Consider the following 21,503-nt stretch of genomic DNA (forward strand, 5'->3'; position numbering starts at 1 on the left):
ATCTAACCCATCTTTAAGTAAACCGATTTGAACTTATTTGTTAGATTTTTACTTCCCAAAGAAGTAACATGCTGAATTTAAATTCTTCTAACAGCTATAGAGGTCACGTGTAATATGTCATCTTAACTGAATTCTGGCTGTTAGATGCCAGAAATGATTATTTTGACTCATCAAATGACATGTAAATCAAATCTCACGGCAGCATTATGCAGCTGATCTAATAAAACTATAATTTGCTTGCATCTTGAAGTGTTATATTTGTTATATGCCATCTATTGTCATTTTACTCATACTAGATTTTAATGTTCTTGTTTTACAGCTTGTGTCCTGAGATGTGCCACTCCACTCAAACCGCGCTCAAAAATAAAAATAAAAAAGTTAAAAGGTTCATGAGCCAATTGTCTCACTCAATTTGATTTATTTAAACGTCAGAATGCTACTTTCTAATGCACTCTTCGTTGATGAGTTGGAAAGTTGCATTTATTGTTATTAGGATGTCGGAAGAAGTTCTGAAACAAGAACTCGGTGCTACACAAACATTTACAGTAGATGTGAAAAAAGGCTGCAAACAAAGGACGCTTGCAAAAAAAATGAGAAAGTTCCAAATCAAATCAATATTTGGTGTGGCAACGCTTTGCCTTCAAAAAAGCATTACTGATTCTACTTTGGAACTCAGTTTTTGAAGGAGCTCAGGAAGTGGGTTGCTCCACTAACCTCAGTGGATGTGGGGTTTCTCCCATCCCTCGGTCTTTTCATATGATCTCAGACACACGATGATTCCAGTACTTCTTGTTCTACTAGTTGTTAATGACTCTGGTTTTATGTTTGCTGTCCTGCTGTAGAATACATTCAGGACCAATCACACACCACCCTGATGGCATGTTGGATGAATATCTGTCAGTATTTCTCAGCACTGAGAACACCATTAATCCTTACTAAACCTCCACTCATGCTGAAATGGTCCAGACCTTAACGATCATCTCATTGGTCCCAATCTCCAACTTTGACAAACATCTTCTCCATCCAAATATTAAAGATTTTGACTCATCAGTCCAGAGTATCTATTGTCATTTCTCTGCACCCCAGTTCCTGTGTTTTTATCACACTTGAGTAGTTTGGCCTTGTTTCCACTTCAGAGGTTTTTGGTTACAACTTTCATGAAAACCACTTCTAGCAGACGGTAGATGAGGATACCGGGTTCTACTGGTTTCTTCCAGTTCTTAGCTGGTCTCACTGCTGGACATCTGATTTTAAATGGCAATAAGTTTGATTTGTCAAATTGTCAAATTTGACAAATTAAAATCCTATCATTAACTGATGAATAATCTGTAAAATTGTTGAAAGAAGCTGCATGATACCAAACATTACTAAATCTAATTCTTAATGACTCAAAGAACCAGAAAATGAACACGTTTAGTTTCTGTAAGTCAGTTTTGGTGTGTTTTCAGTTGTTAAGATGCACTGAAGAGGACTCTGAAAACCTTCAGATAACAGAAACAACAAAGCGTTTTCTAGAGTAATTTTCTGCCAAGAGCGTTTTCTAAAGTGGTCTCTGTGATATGAGGTGTAAACTGTTTAAACACAAACTAAATAGGTATTTTAAGCTTTCTTCCATTCTGTTTAATTGCACGTTTAAAAAGCAAAAGATACAAAAAATACAACATAACAAATAAAAATCTGGAATGTCCTCAGTGATAAAGTATGTTTTCACTCCTGTCTTTTTAAAGAATCAAAGTTAAAGATTTTGGACAAAAATAGCATTTATTTAGCACCTTTCTATAAACCATGCTGCTTAAAACCTGCATTTGGTCGATCATCTTTCTCCCATGTGCTGCTCAGGTTCAGGATGAAGCATCTTCATGAATGAGGACACAGATTTAATCAGTAAAAACCACAGAAGACGAAGTGATTTCATGAATTTTTTGAATAGCTTTTGAGCAAATACTTGCGAGGTGGAGTGGACCTGAATAGGAAGTGGGAAACAAAGAGCAGAGTGGCATTCCCTCCCACTGTGCTCTACAAATGATCTGTGCAATACGTTACAATTTTTTTCATGGCCGACAAGCAGCAGAACGCCGGAATTTTTTAGAATCCCAAACTTTTTGAAGGATTTGGACGATGTAACAGCTAATCTGGTCCCTTTGATGGTCACATCTCCGCCGTGTGACGGAAGTAAAAAGAAGAAGGGGGAAAAAAGCAGCAAAAACTTAAAAACTAAGTGTTTTTTCTTTGTCAAACACATCCATACATGGGAATCTGCACATGCACGCACACAAAAGTAACATCCACCGCTCATATCTGCTGAACATTTCTGTCCAGGATGCTCAAAAAAAAAAAAAAAGATAAATATTTGACTCCAACTGCCAGAAAAGGCAGGTGTTGTGTCTTTGTACAGTATTTATACCTCTATATATAGCTATAAAGAATTCTGACATTAAAATTCATTAAATAAGGGAAACAAATGATAATAGCACAGCCATCTGCTGCTTTTTACTGATTGTTGTGAACTGTAAACTCATGAAGCAGCTAATAAAAGGTCCGCTGGATTGTCTGTCAGTATTTCACTCCCTGCTGTGTTCCAACACTCCTCCGTCCTCCAAGGAGGAACCAAGGCACATTGAGAAGGTGGGGCGCTCCTCCTCTTCCCTCCCGGGACTCCAGCGGACATCCTTGGAGAAGGAAGCTCTGTGCGTGGCACTTGTGGACTCTTTAAAAAAAACTAACTTTACAGACGGAAAGGCTAAGCTTTAAAAAGCAGAGATCTGAGCAGGGAGGGCTCTGCTGTCCCAGAGACCTTCATACCATGAATTCATTGCTACCGTATAAGACCATGTGCTGGGGCATGTCTGTGCCGGGGTCCCTGCCGTGGCCTTGTCTGGAGTGTCTCGTCACCGAGTGCCTGGCTCCTCTCAGTTTCTGCTTGCCCTTCTCCGGGTTGTAAGTGCCGCGGCTGGTGAACTGGGGCTTCTCGTCCACCTCCTGCTCTCGGGGAGGGCTGCCTTCAAAGCTGTCGAATCGGGAGGTCTGAGACGCGTTTGGAGAGTGGGCCTGGGGCTGGCCCGGACTGGAGCCCACTGTGGCGGACTTGGAGTGGAAACGAAACCTCCGGCTGGCGGCGGAGGAGGAAGAGGAGGTGGAAGGCTGGAAGTGCGATGAGGTGGAGAAGGAGGAAACGGGGGAACAGGAGTCTGCGGCTTCTTGGCAGTCCTGCTGCCGGCGGTGGGCGTGGCTCCGGTGGCTCCTCCCATCAGATCTGCGAGGCCAGGGGGAGGTCAGAGCTGGACCTCTCTCTGAAAACACAAGGATTTTTTTCAATCAAAGTATTTGATAATCCAAAGTAAATAAAATAGAGATCGCTCCACCCCAAAAAAAAAATAAATTCTGTAGCAGAGCCTTAACTCCTTGATGCCTTTTTGTGCAAATATGCATTAAACTACTTCAGCTCCAAAATGACTTTAATTTAAAATCTCCTTTAAAGCAAAAACAGAATTTTTTTTTTAATCAATGATATTAGGCCTCAAGGGGTTAACATAATTGATCAGAAGAGAGAAAAAGAACAGATTCTTAAATTCCAACACAAATCAATGCAAATCACTAAAGTATGAATTATTAATGCACATTCACTCTTTCTTAACCAATTATTTAGAGCTCTACTTATGTTAGTCCATTTGTTTAAAGTTGTTGCATGTTTTAAGAATGTGTTTCAACTTACGTCCTGTTTTCTTTCTGCCATTAATGACCCCCTTGGTGGAGATACAGTGAAGTTTAGCATTAGTGGTGACTGAACGTGCACTTTAGTGTGCACTCTCTTGGAAAAACCCTACAGCTATTATTTGATTGCTTTGTCCGTTCAGTTATAAACGCTATAGATTTTTAACAAAAATCCTCTCATAGCACACAGACTAAACTGAATGTGAACCATTTTTCTAATACTTAGTTTTGACAGCGTGTTGTGAATTCAAGCTTAACCGTTCAGATGCATCATTTTTCTCAGGCCCTTAGGGATGGTGTCAGCTTTTTATGATGTGATCCATACATAGGTGCCTATTTTTCCTCCCACAGGACATCCGTATGTAAATGACGTAACAAAGGACAGAAAAGAGATGTTTTATATTCCACCAGGTGCTTATCTCTTTAAATTTATTTCAAAAAGTCTAATAATCGTTTGGAAGAAAAGTGAATTTATTCAAATGGTTTTAAGACCCACTCCAGTGAAAATCATGTTTTTATGGCATTTTTCTCATGATGGAGGACTTATATAAAGAAAATTAAGCCCAAAATTGCATCTCTGAATATTTCTTTATTCAAATCACAAAGGTTGCTAAGGGCTATAAGCTAGCAGGAGGGAGTGTAAACAAAAGGATGACTGGAAGTGTGGGCAGGGTTGCTTTGCACCAATTCCTCCTGCCGCTTTGCAGAAACTATGTCCAAGAAAACGACACAGGTTTTTTGATTTTGGCTAAAGATGGCATAATCATAATTAAAAAAAATAAAAAACACTGGAAATGCTTTACAATTAAAAAAAAGTATTAGAGAAGGACTTTGAAGGATTTTCAGATTTGATTTTGTATTCTCAACACCTCCAGATCTTAATTCATGCCACATATAAGTCAAACCTTTTGAGATGTTTGTCTAAAAACACATATTTTGTAAAGTATTGCAAACTTGTAATGATTTTTAAACTCATGTGGTAATTCTGCACTCTCAAATGTAAATAAGTAAAACTCTAAATCTTCTAAAACGTTTGGGGTAAAACTCCTACCAGAGAAGTCAGAAATGGTTTCCTCAGAGTCCACGTTCAGGTTTTCGGAGCTGTCGCCGGTACCGATGGAAGCCTCAGAATCCAGAGTCTCGTCGTCAGATGCTCGGGGCTCCAGACTCAGCATCTCAAAAGTCAACTCCTCTCTGCAGCACAAACATGAGAAACATTACTGAACCTCAACAGCGTCGGGTGTTAAATAAGCTCAGAGGTGGAATTTATTTGTACTTTTCTTTCTGCAGGTTTTCGATCTGTTCCGCCAGGACTCGCTCCTCGTGCTGCATAGCCGCCTGCTGATGTTCGGAGATGATGGTGGGCTCCACCGCCTCCTCACCGCCGCTCTCCTCCCTGGCAGGTTCGGATGCAGGCTGGAGCCGGGGGCTGACCGGAGGGGAGGGGGCGTGGTAGCTCAGCCCCGGCACGCGACCTTTTCCCTGAAGACCAAACCAAGCAATCCCGTCACTTCTGATACGAGATTTTGATTCCTAAAACAGTCAGTCCCCACCAAATACACACAAAAAAAGACTTCACACGCATGGCCTTACACCACCAACCCAGCAAGCACGCAGCCACGTGGACATGCAGTGACTGAACCAACAGAACACCGTCAACAAACACAGTCTGACACCAGTTTTACCTTTTTAGCTGCACTCTGGTGCTATGAATAAAAGTGACAAGTGAAAGAAAAACAATCAGAAAAGGCAGATTCAAACTGACATCAATTAAAGGGGCAGATGATACATGTTTCCTTCCTTCTGCTGCTTGTCTTTTAATAACTGTTATAATTTCATTTTGTATTATGGATTGCTACTAAATAAAATCAATTAAGACCAAGTTTATTTTGATGATGATTTCAGTTTTTATTGCTTCGTTATGTTAATGGAAATGGAAAGACAATTAAAGCTACGTTCACATTGCACGTTCAAGAGGTCCTTTACAAAGAATAGTCGATGTAAACGCGCCTAAATGGTCGTTTCAGGCTTTCATTTCTAAACCTTTGTATTCGCACATAAGCTATTGAAGGTTCTACGACTGTTTTCCAGCTTTACTAACAAAAAGATGGTCATTTAACGTACATTGGAATTCAAACCAGGTCAAACTTTTACCATTTAGAGACTTTGATTTGGTAGTGACGAATGGATGCCCAGAAAGAATTATATGAAACCAAATATTTCGTATATCAGAATAGAAGTGAGAAAGAAAAAGATTCAACATTTTGCACCGAGCTTCTCCCAACTGTAGGTGGCGGATATGTAAACAGTAGCAAAAGAAAAAGAAGAGAAGCCCCTCCCTGCTAGTCCAGTGTGAACACCATGGGAAAAATGTGTGTTCTTGAACATGCCGGGAGTGAATGTAGCTCAACCATGATCTCATTTGAAAGCAGCACTGCTCTGTTGGTTTTTGGTTAGGTAAAGACATTTCTCATTTCCATTTGCTGAACTAAATTCCTTCAATCCTCTGCGTTGTGTGCTGCGCACGGCATTAAGCAAATTGAATCAGAGCGAGTTGCATGATGACGTAACCGGCTTGATTTCATCCACAGGAAAGAAAAACAGAACACAAAACTTTTGAAGAGCAGAAAGTAAACAGAATCCAGGATGATCTGTGGATGTCAAAGGTCGTTTGTGTAAACCAAACACAGAGTTTGTCAAAAAAAATCATTAATTACTATTGGTTATTTCCTCAAACTCTTACCATTGAGCGACGAATGAGGGTCAGTTTGCTCTTGGCTTTACTTTCTGCAAACTCCAGAGTGCTGATATCCTTTAGTCGAACCTTGTACTTATTCATCTGCTCACAAATAATATATTCTACGCACCTACAGAAAAGACAGAAGGAAAAAAAAACACTTTGAAACATCAAAAGGAGGAGGAGGATATTTTACAGTAAGAGCAAAAAAACATTTTAATTATAGAGAAGAAAATGAGCAAAATTTGCCCTTATGCCATAAATTCTACCTCCACTGATTGAGGAAATCTGAAGCACAGTGAAGAGAATTACAGCAGAAGTGATATAATGATGACCATTATGTGAAGAGACAAATGACACAAGGCTGTTTTCCTTCAATGACTGAGTTTATCCTCAGAGTAATCTCGCATGTTTGGTGAAACTGTCTGACGAGCGCTCAGCTGGAGTTGCAGGAAAAAAATTGCTTTCCCATGAAATAAATTAACTGAGCGGAACATCGCTCCTATTTGCAGCATCTGCACAGACTTTCAGACGCATGGGGGGGGGATCTAAGAGTGGAATCTCACGCTGTGGTCCTGCTGATGTCTTGGACGCTCTGCAGTGGATCGGTGGTGTCCGGACATCGAAGGATGCAGGGAGCAAAGACGATAGCCAGGGCGTTAGCCGACATGCGGTTGGTGTCCTCCTGGAGGGCGATTCTAAGGATACAAGGTTACAGTTAGAACAGTCTGCTTGGAAATACATCCTAAAAATAGCCAGCGATCGGTGGAATTATAGCTGTTTTAAGGCTGTAAAACTCCTCACTTCACTCTTAATAAGAACATTTTTATCTCTTGTTTAAACTCTCAAAGTTCAAACCTTAAAAGAGAAATAAGTTCAGTTTTATAGAATGAAATCAAGGATCTGCTTTTGACTGAAGAATATGTAAATCTGGCAACTGAATAGAGATTTACAAGAGCCAATCAGAGCGCTGCAAACATGTTTCTGCACTGCAAATGTAGTGAAAAGACTGTATTTCTAATTTAAAATGAACACACAAGCGTTTCTTTTCATTACCTGACGAGATGAAAGATGAGTCGCTCCAGCGTGTTCAGGTGAGTTCTGCTGAGCTGGTCGATAATTGAATAAACTCCCCTGATTATCTCCTTTTTGTCCTGTGAACCTGCAGCAGCATTTACAGCAGAAACAACAGAGTTAACGGCTTCGGTAGATGGATCAGGGTTGGCTGAAGCCCTGCTGAGCGTGTATGTACCCATGGCGCGGACAAACTCCTCGTACAGCTCAAATGTCATCAGGGGGTTGGGCAGGTCCCGGAGCCACTGCTTGAAAACGCTGGCGATGACGTGAATGTTGTAGTCATCCAGATTAACGCCGTCAACGTCTGTACGACCACGGGGAGTGCGGAGAAACCAGAAAACAACACATTAGAGTCAAACGTCTTTTAATACAAACATCTGACAAATACATTAAGTCATTTCTATTCCTACAATCCAACCAGATCAATCTGTCTGAGGCAAGTTGTTCATAAGATCGACCAATACCATTATAGAATTGTTTGTAAATAAAATAAATAGATTATACTTAGGGCTTCACAATACTGGATAAACTTGCAATATTAGTGATTAATATTGCAATGACTATATACCTATAACATAATTTACATTTCACAGTATCAGTTTTATTTAAATAAATTCAACAGAACTTAAACTATACTCCAAATGATCTACATAGGAGGCGAGTATCTAACATAAGAGATCTATCCGATTGGTCAAATGCAAAAAGGACTATTTAATTTGTTAAATACGTCAAGCTGCCATGAGATTGTTTTTGCATGTACAGACTTTTAAGATAACCTTTTGTTGCAATTTAAGTCGTCTTTTACAATACATGTACTGCACAGGCTGATAGTACGATGACGATAAATTTGCAATAGATCGTGTAGTCCTAATTATAAATATTGGAAAATATCATTTGGACGTTGGCATGGTGGGTTTGTTTTACTATGACAAAAACGACGATCACAGAGGACAACACGTGATGACAGAAAAAAAAGAAAAAAGGATGTCAGACGTGATCATACAGTGTGTTATAATGTTCTAATAATTATGGCTGAGTTAATAAAACTGATTAATCATCTGAATCAACATAAAATTAATAGATTAATAATTGATCCATACAAGTAGAAATCGATCTAACGCATAAGCTAACGTCCGCTAGCTTGATAATGGGATTCCCAATAGGACGGCTAATGCTAACGCTTGGTCGACCTAAACATATATTGCTGCCTAAATAAACATCTTTATAAACTCACCAGCATAAATTTTACAAACTCTTTTAAGAATAATTTTTAAAGTAATCCTTTGTGGTCTAATGCACCGTTTTTTTGTCTCATACTTTCTTCTTCTGGAATAAGGTGTAATGCTACAGTGTGATCGCCACCTAGTGGTCAAACTGAAACACCCTCCAGGAGAAGAAGAACAATTATTAGAGTTTCTCCGTTTGAGAATCCATGTAACACTGTACGGTTTTAACAATTTCATAATTTTACTAATACATTTTAAAGTATTTGAATTGTATTAGATTAATATAAATTTCTCCAAAGCATATATAATGATTATTGTATTTCTAAGCAAATGTGTCTAAATGTGTAAATGAGTAAACTCAAATTGAACAGAATTGAGTGGATTAAAAAAATGTTTTTGATTCAAATTTATCCAGGTTCTAGTGAATCAAATCGATTCTGGAACGTCTTGGTAACACCCAGGCCTACTAATAATGTTTCCTTTGTATCTTTGTATGTTGACAAACAACAGTGGGCTGAACTTTATGAGACTAAAATGTGAATGGATTTGCCATTAACTCTTGTTTACTTGTTTGTACACATTCAATTTACACTTAATTATCTTGGTAGAAATACAAGTACTGTGGAAAACTTCAACTGCACTCTAGTAGCAGGTATATTTATCTCTGAGTCACTCTGGTTGGGGTTTTATTTAAACATGTCCTGGATAGATTTTAGCAACTACAATAGATATGAACTGAATTGTTAAAATGAATTCCTACTATTCAGTGAACCCACCGTTGTCCAGTCCCAGTCGAAGCTCCTTAATCTTGTTGATGGATCCAGGTTTCCTGTAGATTCCTTCGGTGTAGATGCCGTGCATCTCGATGTAGTTGATGAGCTTCTCCACCACCAGGGGAACCGTCTTCTCTTCGTTGGTCAGATGGGAGATGTCCACTCCGAACTGTCTGGAGGAAAGCTCCGGATCAAACTGCTCCCACAAAAACAAACACAGAGACATCAACATGATGAAGCCGAACGAAACTCACACCACGGAGACGCGGCCAACTCATGCTCCTGAGCGTCCCTCAAATAGCACAATTGATGTCATGGGATGTTATTGTGCGAGCAGACAATATGGCCGTCTTACCATCTTGCTGCATTTGACGGTCGTCTTCTGGCAGCACTTCCTGTGGCAGGCGTACCGGCACACTGGATAGACACAGGCGGAGAAATCAAACAGGTCGTCCGTGTTCCCCACGGAGAGACAGTGCCTCCTCATCGTGGAGCAGACGTTTTCACCGAACTTGTGGAGGAAAAACTCTCATCCTGGGTGAGTCTGAGACAAACTGTGAGTATGTGGACAGACAGGGAGGCAGACCCCATGAATCTAGTTGAAAACAATCTGATTAGGGCTGAGGAGGGAGAGGGGGCGGAGCTCGGCGGCTGGGACCGCAGGAACATGACTCGGCTCACATGGGTGTGATGGCATGTGTGTGTCGGGGGTGCGTTTAGGTTCACGTAAAGGTCCCCGTGGAGGGCAGCAATGCTTCACACTGTTAGGACGTTTCTTTCACGTCATCTTTTCTTTTTAAATAGAAAGCTGCACACAGCTGGTATCCTGCAGCTCAGCGCCTGATCCACTTTGGGAGAGAAGCTTTAATCAATTCACCCGTTTTACCTGCCGACTTAAATACATCAGATCTGTTGTTACAAGGCTACAAGCATCTGTGCTTCAAGCAATTTGAATCAAATTCTCTTTGATTAATCAACAAATACATTCTTTTTTAGAGGTATTTCACTTTCTGAAAATAATCTGTATTTTTTGTAAAATGATCCCTCAGAATCAGAGAGATTTGATAGCTTAATTCAGTAACTCAACCAGAGTTCCCAGATTGGGCAGTTTCCCACCCAACTGGGCGATTTTGAAAAATTTGAAAAATTGCTTTTGGTGGGTGGACATAAGTTGGGTGGGTTCGGGGTCGGATTGGCGGTTTTTAGTTGGCATCATCCTCACAATCAAGAGCAAATCCTAATAAAGTAAATGTGGGTTCATTAATCTGTGACATAAATCAATTTTCCTCAAAATTTCTGTGTTTTGCATATTTGCTCAAGTTCAATAGCAGCTCAGGTTGCGAGGTGATGCAGCACTTATTCCAGGTTGTGCAATCTCATGCAAACTAGGGTGGAATACGTGCCACTTCATACACTTTTATCAGTCAGACATGAACATTTTCACACTTTTCTCTCTTGTTTTGAACTCTCAAAGTTCGAGAAAACTCGAGAAAAAAAAAACTCATTTTGAATTTTATGGGTATTTCATTGTGTATTTTCTCCAATATTTTTTCCAAGAATAAATAATTTAATAAGAAAATGTATTCTTACATTTTCCTTTAATTTTTAATGATTATTTCAAGTATTTCCTAAATATAATAAGCATTTTTTAACCCACAATGCAACTAAATTCCTTTTACATGCAAACATTTGTAACAAAAGTAAGTAGAAAAACTTTTAAATATTATGAACTTAAAAGTCCATTTAAAATGGTGTTTAATTGTAAGGATTTGCTTATTAAAGGCCCTCCAAACTCACGTTTGCACACACTGGCCCGATCCATCATCCAGATGAGAGAGGAGCAGTATTCACAGAAGGTGGGGATGCTGTACTGCGTGGACTTGAAGATGTGCCCGTTATGCTCCTCCACCTGTAGAGGGCAGCAGAGCACAGGAAACATTTCCTCAGTGGTTTCATTTCTCTTTTGAACAGAGCATTTTTGATAATATTTAAACATCTTGCTGGACAGGTTCTCTGTTTGGTGGATTGTTTTCAGCTTACAGTGTCGGCGTCCTTTTTCCTGCGTTTTTTCCGTTCAGGTTTGGGTACTACAGTCTAGAAAGAAGGCAAAGTGAAACAACAAATGAATTAAATTTGATTTATTAAAAGAAAACCAATCAAGTTGGCTGTTTTTGTGTGTCTTATTTCACTGTTACCTTACTGTCCAGAGGTTTGTATTCAGTCATGAACTCATCCAGGAAGACTTTGAAGGTGTTGACCCAAACCTTCACCGGAGACTCCCTCCAGTCCCTCTGCTCCTGCCGCATGGTCTTTTCCAGGATGTGCTCAAACAGAGCATACAGGTCTTTGTAGCGGATACTTTTCCCATCATCCATCTGAGGAGCAACAGTTAAGGTGCTTGTTTTATGCTGTTCCATTGTAAAGGATTTTCCTAAACATACTGGAGAACTCACTGCGAGTGCTGTGGAGTAGGAGTTGAAGATGTTCAGACGGAATTCCTTCAGGGCTTTTTTAAACACAACATCCACCATGGTGTCCTTCTTGCTGTCCTCCGTGTCCAAGTCGTTGATCTGGAACGCAGCACTAAAGTTTAGAGGCAGTGGAACACCTTTACTTACCTCCCGTCCGTCCCAACAGAGAATGAGTGCTGCACCTTCTTCATGAGGAAGTCGTTCATGCTCCTGTAGTCGTTGGTGCAGGTGAGGATCTGCAGGGCCTCGTTCTGCCACTGAGTGGGCTCCAGAGTCACGCTGGTGATCTTCACGCTGCGCCTGCGCTTCACCTTGGGAGACGGCTCCTTGTTCTCCTTCAGGTCCCTGAAGCCTCGATCCAGCGTCAGATCAGGACTGCAGGACAAGTTTTCTGGACCTGGAAGAAATAAAGAGCTTTAGTTTGTTTAACGTCCATAAATGAAGTCTTCAAATGGAAAATTAAAACAAGTTCATCTCCAGGTATCTTACCCTCCTCTCCCAGCAATGGTCCAGTCTCTCCGTAGTCCTCCTCCAGCGATTCTCCTCCAAATGAGAGCTTTTCTCTGGAGTTCTTCTTTTCTCCGTACTTGTTTTTGCCCCAGAAACGCATCTTACTACGAACCCTGATGGAAAACCATTAAAAACAAGTAATCCACAGGCAACTCATTTAAATACAAAACAAAAACTCACTGGCCACCTCATTAAAAACACCTGTCCAACTGCTCGTTAACACTAATCTCTAATCAGCCAATCACATGACAGAAACTCAATACATTTATACATGTAGACATGGTCAAGATGATCGTCTGCAGTTCAAACTGAGCATCAGAACGGAGAACAAAGGTGATTGGAGTGACTTTGAACGTGGTATGGTCGTTGATGTCAGACGGGTTGGTCTTTATCACCACAGTGTACCGTCTTCTGATGCTACTTCCAGCAGGATAAGGCGCCATGTCAGAAAGCTGGAATCATCTCAGACTGGTTTCTAATGACCTCCAAAGACAACTTTGAGATGTGGTGAACAGGAGATTATGGATGTTCAGCCGACAAATCAGCAGCATCTGTGTGAAGATATCATGTCAATATGGACCAAACTCTGAGGAATGTTTCTAGGACCTTGTTGGATCTATGCCACCAAGGATTAAGGTAGTTCTGAAGGTAATTGGAGTCCAACCTGGTACTAGCAAGGTGGACCTGATAAAGTGGCCGGTGAGTGTAAATATGGATGAATATATATTGCAGTTTGTCAAACCTTTCATCCTGTGAGTTCTTGCGCATGGAATCGACTTTGACCAGATCTCCTGACGACATGGCTTTCTGCAGCTTCTTCTGCTCCTTAGAATTTGCAAGCTGAAACATAAAGTCAAATGTCATTTCTTATTTATTTGTTAGGATGAGTTAGGCCTCTTGCATTACTATTAACACGACTTTTCCAGTATTCTAAAACACTAAATAAATAGAAATCAAATTTCAAAGTAAAAACAGGAAAGTTTAGTGAGACAAAGAACTACCAGATACGTTTATCCAAGAACTACAAGTTTAAGTTCTGAAAAGGGTTTTGAAGAAGTGTCATGCTGATTCTGCTGATTAGGAGAAAAAGATACAGAAATAATTTGGAAAAAAGTAGGTTTAAGAGAAAAAGTAAGAAGTAAACAAAGAAATCTGAGAATGTTAATTTTTTTAGGAAGAAAAAGTTTGTCAAAGGTTGTCCAAATCTGTAATATTGAGTTTTAAAAATTGTCTTTTATAGAGGATTTAAAATATGTAGACACCATTGCTGCATTTAGTCAGCCTTTAGCTACATTCAGGCCAACATTGGAAATGCATCTTCAAGCTGCCACTTTCAATGAAAACTACGTAAGCGTGGGCTTCGGGCTTCTGCGTTCAGAACTCTCACATTCACGCAAGTCTCCACAACGGTGTTCAAGCGCGTTGAAATTTATCCAGGTCAAACTTTGACCAATCAGGGACTCAGATCTGGTATTGATGAATGGACGGTGTTACTGTTAATTATTTTCCCACTAACATCCACTAGAGGGCACTGTAGGTGTGTGTGTCAGTATTTGCTACTGACAGCAACACAGAAAAAAAAGCGTACATTAAAAACAGTCTCAGAAACGTACGTTTGAGCGACCACATTCAATGAAGTCTATGTAAACGAGCTTTTATGCATTTTTAAAGGTTCTGGATTTAAAACTCCTGGGTTAATACATGGCTATACATGGTTTTAAATCAGTTTTTTAGCTCTATGTACAAATAGTGGAACCATTGAACGCATGACAAAAGGGTAAACCAGATCGACTTTGAATAATCAAGGATCAGATTTGGTAGTAATGTATGGGGAGTGTCTTTTTTAAAACACAAAAGTGCCAACTGTTGAACATTGATCATGGAGGATAAATAGATTTGTGAGATTTGCACTATTTTGCAACTGTAGATGGCGGACATAATGCACAATAGCAAAAGAAAAACAAGAAGCCCATCCCTGTTTCTCAAGTGTGAGCATCAAAAGCTAAATACATGTTCAAGAACTGGCGTTTAGCGAGTTCTTGAACGTTTGACACATGTCCCGTGTGAACGTATCTTCACAAATGGCTTCCTAAATCAATGAAAATGATGTCAGTTATTGTTTATCGTAAGAAAAATAACATAATCAATATTTGTGTCCAACCCTTTGAGAAAAAGAACTGAATCAAGACGGTTTGAGTCAGAGGTGAGTGGGTTAGAAACTTCAGAGGAAAGATCCGCTTTCATCCAGCAGAGGGCGCTGGACGGCGCCTGTTACCATGTCGGAGTCACTGAAGCAGGACTCTGTTAAGCCCGACTCGGTGGAGCTCTGTTTGGAGAGGGGCAGTGTGAAATGACGGGGGCTGAGGGGGCTCTGCGCGTCAGAGTCGTCCTCGTCCGAATCGCCCTCAACAGACAGACTGGCGCCGCGGGTGAGGAAGTCAGAGCGGGTCCGGGCCATTCGGGCTTTCTTTTTTGGGCCCGACCTGCCAACCTGGAGTTTACCAGAGGTGACAAACGCATGTTGAGAAGAGGGTCTGTCACAGCATTCTGCTCGCTGAGGCCACCAGCTGAGCGACAGGGTCAAGATTTAAACAGTCCAGAAAAGCCTGAAGAAAAAATGAAAAGTCAAAAGAAATGGAGGGAAAAAGTAGGTTGCTTACATCCCAGGTTCTCGCTCCGTCATTGGGCTTGAATACCGGCACGGGCCCTGCCGTGGAGGCAGCCAGCGGAGTCTCTCTGGTGACAGAGTCACTGTGGAAAACATGTTTGACAAGGAAATCAGAAGAATGTGGAAGAAGATCTACAGAAAAAATGTTTGAAAAAGTCTTTATATGTATATATATATTTTTTTTTTTGAGGTTTCCATCTGAGGTGGAATGTACATTTGACTCAAATGACTTATTTGGTCGACATCTTCTATTTGTCCATCACCATAGAGTGAAGGAAATACGTATTTGTGTAGGTTTGCCCATCTAAAAATAAATTATATTTATTTGCATTTCATTGATTCATTGATGGAAATAAGTATTTGTATCCTTTCACTGTAAAGATTTAGTACTTATTAGCAAAACCCTTATCTATCAAGCACAGAGATTAGACATTTTTTGTAGTTTATCAGGCTTCTGTACATTTCAGGATGAATTTTCTCCACTGTTCTTCACAAATAAGTTCCAAATCATTCAGATTTGGTTTCTGTTACTTTGTACCTCTAAGCTTCAGCTCTCTAGAAGTTTTCTTTAGGATTGAGGTCCACAGACTGACTGGACCACTCCAAGACCTTCATCTGCTTCTTCTTCAGCCAGTCCTTGGTTGACTTGGCTGGATGTTTTGGGTCATTATTGAGGAGTTAGATTTGTAGCTCAAGTATTGTCCGTCTGTAAAAAGGTTTTGTACTTGTGGGAAAAAAAACTTCATGTTGCAGAACATGACGTTTTACACACAGAAAAAGCATTTTACAGTAATGAAACATTTTTACAGACATACAAAAATCTCTTACAAGTATGGAACTTTTTTACAGACAGACAATACTTTGGCAACAAATCTAACTTCATAACCGATCCACCGACCATTTTAAGCCTCCTGGTGGATGAAAGGAGGTTCTCACTCAGGATTTGATGGTACATGGTTCCGCCTGGGAATCCCACCAGGTCAGGTCTTGTCTGGAACCCCAGACCTGTAGGTGGATTGATGCTCATGTTCTTGTATTTTGGTATAATTGCACCAATAGTTGTCACCTGAACCCCCAGATTGTTGCTGATGGTTTTGTAATCTATTCTGGTCTAGAATCTTTTCCCTTAAATCCACTGGAAGCTCTTTAGTCTTTCCATGTTGGAGAGTTTGGAGTCTGACTGATTCTGTGGACAAGTGTCCTTTCTACAGGTGATCATTTCAAACAGGTGTCTTCAATTCAGGTGACAGGTTGATTAGGATAGTCTAATTGGTTTGTGTGAATTGAAATGTTTTATTTCAATCAAACAAGAATGCATGTGAAATACAATCAACAGAAGTATACTAGGCATCAATGATAGATCGCTTGAAAGGGAGTGGGAGGAATCGAACTTGTATAATCCCTAATCCCACCCTGGCTCGACCATACCATTTCCTTTACATGAATTATCATATTCCGGTTGATAACTTCTGATCAGACACTTTTACCCTACTAACGTAGCTGTAGGCCATTTTTTTAAGTGGACAAACCCACAAAATCAGCAGGGATCAAATACTTAAGTCCTCCATGTTTAGCTCAGTTTAACCTTTAGGTTCATTTCAGCTGAACCTTACAAATGATCCGTTATGAATTAATTTCAAAGCTGAAGGATTGAGGATAAATATAGAGATAAATTAAGAGATAAAGAGCTAATATTACTGAAGAACCAGGCAGTAACGTGAGTCAAATGGTAAATGTCCTCACCTCATTGACGTGACTTTGTCTTTAGGAAAGAAGAAGATGTTCTCCGTCTTTTCCGTCAGACCCGCGGTGACGCCGTGAGATGTCGGCGGTTTGTTTGTGGCCGTCCTCATCCTGCTCCCTCCTCCATCTTTCGTCTCCAGAGTGAGTTTGGGGGCCCAGCCCTCTGCCACGGGCCTTCGGTCCCTGCGCCTTTCTGTGGGGGCGGAGGCCGGTGGAGGGGGCAGCTGGGGGAGGCGGGCACTCACACGGGGGTCTGCAGAGGGAGACGAGGGCAGAGCGGGCGGGGAGGAGTCTGAGTGGGTCCTGCCATGAGAGACTAGTCGTGGCGACCGCTCCCCCTGCAGGGAGCTGGAACTGAAGGTCCTGCTGGAGGCGGAGCTCTGCTCGACCTCCTGGCTCCTCTGTATCCTCTGCAGCGCCTCCTCTCGGTGCTTATCGAACATTTCCCTCTCGTGCTGAGCGAAGCTGAGACGCTGTCGCTCCAGAACACCCTTCTGCTGGCGGATCTGCTCCATCATCTCCCTCTCGTTCTGCTGCTGCTGACTCCTCTGCCGCTCCTCCTTCTCCTCGTTCAGCTTCAGGAGCTTGTCCATAACAGCCTGCTGCTCTTGAGGTGCAGAGAGTCCCACATTCTCAGTCTGGGCAGAAGAATTTTGAAGATGGGTTGGAGGATGGACGGGCCTTCTGAGCTCCTCACTCAGAGGAGTCTCCTTTGTCATACTAATGACCACCACCAGAGGGCGACGCGCTGACTCTCGCCGATCTTTCAGTGGCCTCGATGCAGAGGTGATGGTTGCCCCCTTTTGGCTTCCTTGGACCTCCTCGGCAGCAGGATGGGGGACTGTGGCGCCGTGCTCACGGGCAGGAATGTAAAAGGTCGGTAGGCAGATCTCCATTTTGGCAGGATGTGGGGGGGCCTCTATTTTCGTGGGGCTGTGGTTCTCTTGGAGGCTCGCAGCCTCAGATACGTCAGTCTTAAGCAGCTCCACTGGTTTCAGGGTCGTCAAGAAAACTTCGTTGCTTGACTCAGACTCGTCTGTAGCAGCTGGCAGAGGCGAGCTGGGCTCCTCGCCATCTGCCGCCATTTCTGAAGCTTTGCTGGGATCTTCATCCATAACCAGAAGCTCAAAGCTGCCTTTGGAGCTCTGGCTGTCTGGGGTTCCCTGAGGGGAAGGCAGAGATGGACTGGCAGGAGGCACCAGCTCCATGGGCCAGTGCTGCTCCTCCGGTGAAGACGAAGCGCCGCTGCTGTTTGCCCGCACCTTGAGGAGGTCCAGGCTGAACTGGGCCTGTTCCAGCTCCCTCATGCGGCGGTTCTCTCTTTTGGCCCGGGTTGTTTTCTGGGTGGCCTCGTCGGGAGTTCGATCCCTCTCTCTGTGTGTCGCAGGCGGCGTTGGGGCCAACGGTAGCGCCTCGGTTCTTGCATTAGCGCTGCCGTCCTCTGAGCTGTCTTGTTTCTCCTCATCTGTGTCCGTGCTGAGGAGGCTCCGCTCTCGCTCCTCGCAGGTGCGATCCTCCCAGGTGCTCAGGTCCAGCCCCATGGTTCTGTCAGGCTCTTCCAGTTGGACGCTCACATGCCCATTCTGGAGTTCTAGAAGCTTTTCTTCCTGGTCCCTTTCCTCCTTCAGCTTCTGTTCTCTCAGTTCTCTGAAGCTGCAAATCAAGAAGATCCAACACATCTGATAAAACATACGAGTGACACTTTTTGTCAGAAAAGAACCCGTTTAGAGTCCAAGATAAAACCTTGCTTTCAGCAGCTCAGCTGATTGCAGAGCTGCTTTGCGTTGGATTGCTTGCGTAATGCTTCGCTCTTACCAATCTATTTGCACACAACAAAGCCCAAATACACTGCTGAACCTGTGTGCAGCCTTAATCTGGGTTTTCACAAGCTTTAGCAAAATCATTCAGTCATCCATGCTCACAAGCTACTTTCAGAACAGAAGAAATAAAAATGCTCAAATGTTTCATTTTTGTGGAGTTTTCTTCTACACTCTCTCATTGAAACAATCTCCTCTGAATGGCTTACCTTCTTCTGGCCAAGAAACCTCGGCCTAACGCCTGCAGCTTCACCACGCCGTCACGCAGATTCAGGTATGCCCGTCTGGCTCCATGACAGCGCCACGCTGCCTGGATCACCAGAGCGGCGGAGCTGCGGCGCTCCAGCTGGAACCTCCAGAGCTTCTGCAGCAGCAGAGCCGCCTGCCTCCACCTCCTGAAGCTCTGACGCGCCCTGTAACCCCGCCAGTGCGTCTGCAGGCACAGAGCTGCCCCCTCCTGGAGGACGGGGTCACAATAATCCTCCTGCTCTACCGGCCGGTGAGAACGCCACCACTTCTGCACAGACAGACGACAACGGAGATGTGGTCGTTTATATTTAAGGGAAAATATGCAGGAATTTCTTGTATCGTCCACTGATAGATCTTAGATCGTCTTGATAGATATTTGCAATAGATACTTTCTTAAAATTCAGCTTTATTCAGGCAGTATTCACACAAATATGAACCGTCCTCCAGTTTCTTCACCAGCTGTCTCCTCACCCATCAGCTCCACATCTGCCCAAACAACTCTTAGCGTCACAATTGTTTTGCACCAACTGTGGTTTTTTGCTTTTATTTGTTCCCCTTTTTATATCCTAATGGATACATTTCATCCCTATTTGCATAGAGTGAATATGAAAACTCTTACCCGAAAAACTCTCACCTCAAAAACTGCTCCATAGGTTGCAGAATATTCAGGTTTTTGCAGTCATGTTGACTGAGAGCGTTTTTAGCATTTTCTTGCTATGTTGTAATTTGCTTTAAAGACCGACTTCGAGGAAAATTGTCTTTTAAACATGTTCTTGAACATTTTTCTGATAATGAGGACATATATTAAGAAAAAATAACCCTAAAATGACATTGGTCAGTATTTCTTTATTCAAATCACTGTGAATAAGGAGCAGAAAAAGATCGTATTTGTGGCATAGAAAAGTGATGAACCCTAGAGCAGTTACGTCAGGTGATTTTCACCCGAGCAAAAGTTGATACATGATGTTCAATATGTGGCCTTTTCCTGAGTGTCATGGGTCCCTGGGTAAAGTCTCACATGTCCCAGGAATGTGTGGACCAAAGGCCAAGTGTGAAGTATCATTATTCATTTTTTAGAAATTTGCTGTTCTCAAATTCCTAATTTTTCAGTATTTTTCAAGCATGTTTTAGGACCTTCTATGTTTTTATTTTCTATTTTGTTACATAAGCCACAGTTTAAAATAAAACTCCCCTTATTTATCCCGTATCCGGTATAATACTTTATTGGGTATGTTATTTCAAGTGAAAATTACCCAGCAAAAGTGATGGTGTAACTTTTCATAGTGAAAGTGTTCTAGGGTTAACACACCACTTGGAACACTTTTACAATAGATCAAAAGATGATTGAAAAACAAATCTTTCCCAAGGCTGGAGCAAAGTAGAAACAAGTTGATCCATCAGTTGTTTTACTGGGTTTTCCACTCATGTAGTGGACGTAAACAAAAACAGGAACACTCTTTTTACAGCAGTCTAACTTTTAGCTTGAACCTTTTACCATTTTTCTTTGCTTTCCCTCCATGTCTGTACGACACCAGGACCACGCTAAGACTATGTCGACTGAGAAACCAAGTTTCTAATATGACATCAGTGTGAAAAATGTTAAAAAAACAACTTTTTTAATTCTACATTTTTTATATTTTTTCTGTTTTCTCTTTGAAGTTAGAAAAACTTCCTTAGCTTAAATGAATAAGCAATGACTGGCAAACCTAAAAATGAAAACAAAAAATACAAAATAATATACAATACGTTTGAAATGTAACTGAAAAAAAGATTCAATGGTAACATTTCTAAAATAATTATTCAATAAGCCACTTTTATCCATTAACCCTTTAACACCTGAGCTTTAGCTCCAGTGTTTACATTATTTTAACCTCCACATGTTGAGTTCGTAGAATCTGTTAAGACTTCAGGAAAGCATCATTCAGATCCTGGACGTTAAAGTCCGTGCACGTACCTGGATGCAGCCGGCGGCCTCCCTCATCCTGACAAACTGCCTCCTCTCCAGCCGGGCTCTGAAGCGCCGCTGCAGCGTGACGATGCGCCGCAGAACTTCTCTGTGGAGGGAGGCCTGCAGCTGCTGACGCTGAGCCTCCCGCAAAAACACCTGAGAGGAGGGACAGAGATGGAGGGGCTTTATTGACCGCCACAGACAGGTGTACACCCAGACCAGTAGAAAAAAAAACCCAAACAGGGAGTTTGAACTGGCTGACAAGAATGTCAGGTATGATCCTCTAATTACAGACACCAGCGGCTGAAATCATCTCATTCATACTGAGGATGTCCACACCAAACATGGTCTGCAGCACATCCACTATGTAATGTGAGGTCACCCAACAGAACACTTGACCCATTTATAGTTTCCACCAACAAACAGCAGAAATTCACTAAATTACATTTTTGCTTGAACGTCTCATGAAAATATGATGTACAGGAATGCTGCATACTTGATATTTTACTGCACATTTTTCAGTGGTGATTCAATTTCACTACTACACCGCTGTTTCACTGCTTAAGGCTGAGA

The 21,503-nt window shown here is 41.8% G+C and overlaps 1 protein-coding gene across 8 annotated transcripts in view; it reads right to left on the minus strand.

Annotated features, from left to right (window-relative positions):
• Window positions 1–1,741: 1,741 nt before the first annotated feature.
• Window positions 1,742–21,503, minus strand: part of myo9aa (myosin IXAa) — a 105,248-nt gene continuing 85,486 nt past the window's right edge. For 4 of the 8 annotated variants that reach the window (XM_024295344.2, XM_024295341.2, XM_024295345.2 and 1 more), the window contains 22 exons: window positions 20,937–21,086; window positions 18,943–19,250; window positions 16,917–18,569; window positions 15,166–15,256; window positions 14,781–14,996; window positions 13,248–13,345; window positions 12,485–12,618; window positions 12,178–12,392; window positions 11,978–12,094; window positions 11,720–11,899; window positions 11,565–11,618; window positions 11,322–11,433; window positions 9,880–9,941; window positions 9,528–9,720; window positions 7,701–7,829; window positions 7,505–7,610; window positions 7,015–7,146; window positions 6,455–6,578; window positions 5,397–5,417; window positions 4,988–5,193; window positions 4,763–4,905; window positions 1,742–3,290 (listed from right to left, as the gene is read on the minus strand). In XM_024295344.2, coding sequence (XP_024151112.1) covers window positions 2,797–3,290; window positions 4,763–4,905; window positions 4,988–5,193; window positions 5,397–5,417; window positions 6,455–6,578; window positions 7,015–7,146; window positions 7,505–7,610; window positions 7,701–7,829; window positions 9,528–9,720; window positions 9,880–9,941; window positions 11,322–11,433; window positions 11,565–11,618; window positions 11,720–11,899; window positions 11,978–12,094; window positions 12,178–12,392; window positions 12,485–12,618; window positions 13,248–13,345; window positions 14,781–14,996; window positions 15,166–15,256; window positions 16,917–18,569; window positions 18,943–19,250; window positions 20,937–21,086 — 4,938 coding nt within the window. In that variant the 3' untranslated portion in view covers window positions 1,742–2,796. Of the gene's footprint in view, window positions 3,291–3,712; window positions 3,744–4,762; window positions 4,906–4,987; window positions 5,194–5,396; window positions 5,418–6,454; window positions 6,579–7,014; window positions 7,147–7,504; window positions 7,611–7,700; window positions 7,830–9,527; window positions 9,721–9,879; window positions 9,942–11,321; window positions 11,434–11,564; window positions 11,619–11,719; window positions 11,900–11,977; window positions 12,095–12,177; window positions 12,393–12,484; window positions 12,619–13,247; window positions 13,346–14,780; window positions 14,997–15,165; window positions 15,257–16,916; window positions 18,570–18,942; window positions 19,251–20,936; window positions 21,087–21,503 lie in introns of all 8 variants that reach the window. The other 4 variants (XM_024295348.2, XM_024295342.2, XM_024295347.2 and 1 more) reach the window with 3 other exon arrangements.

This window comes from Oryzias melastigma, linkage group LG3, assembly GCF_002922805.2.
Source record: "Oryzias melastigma strain HK-1 linkage group LG3, ASM292280v2, whole genome shotgun sequence".
Lineage (NCBI taxonomy): Eukaryota > Metazoa > Chordata > Actinopteri > Beloniformes > Adrianichthyidae > Oryzias > Oryzias melastigma.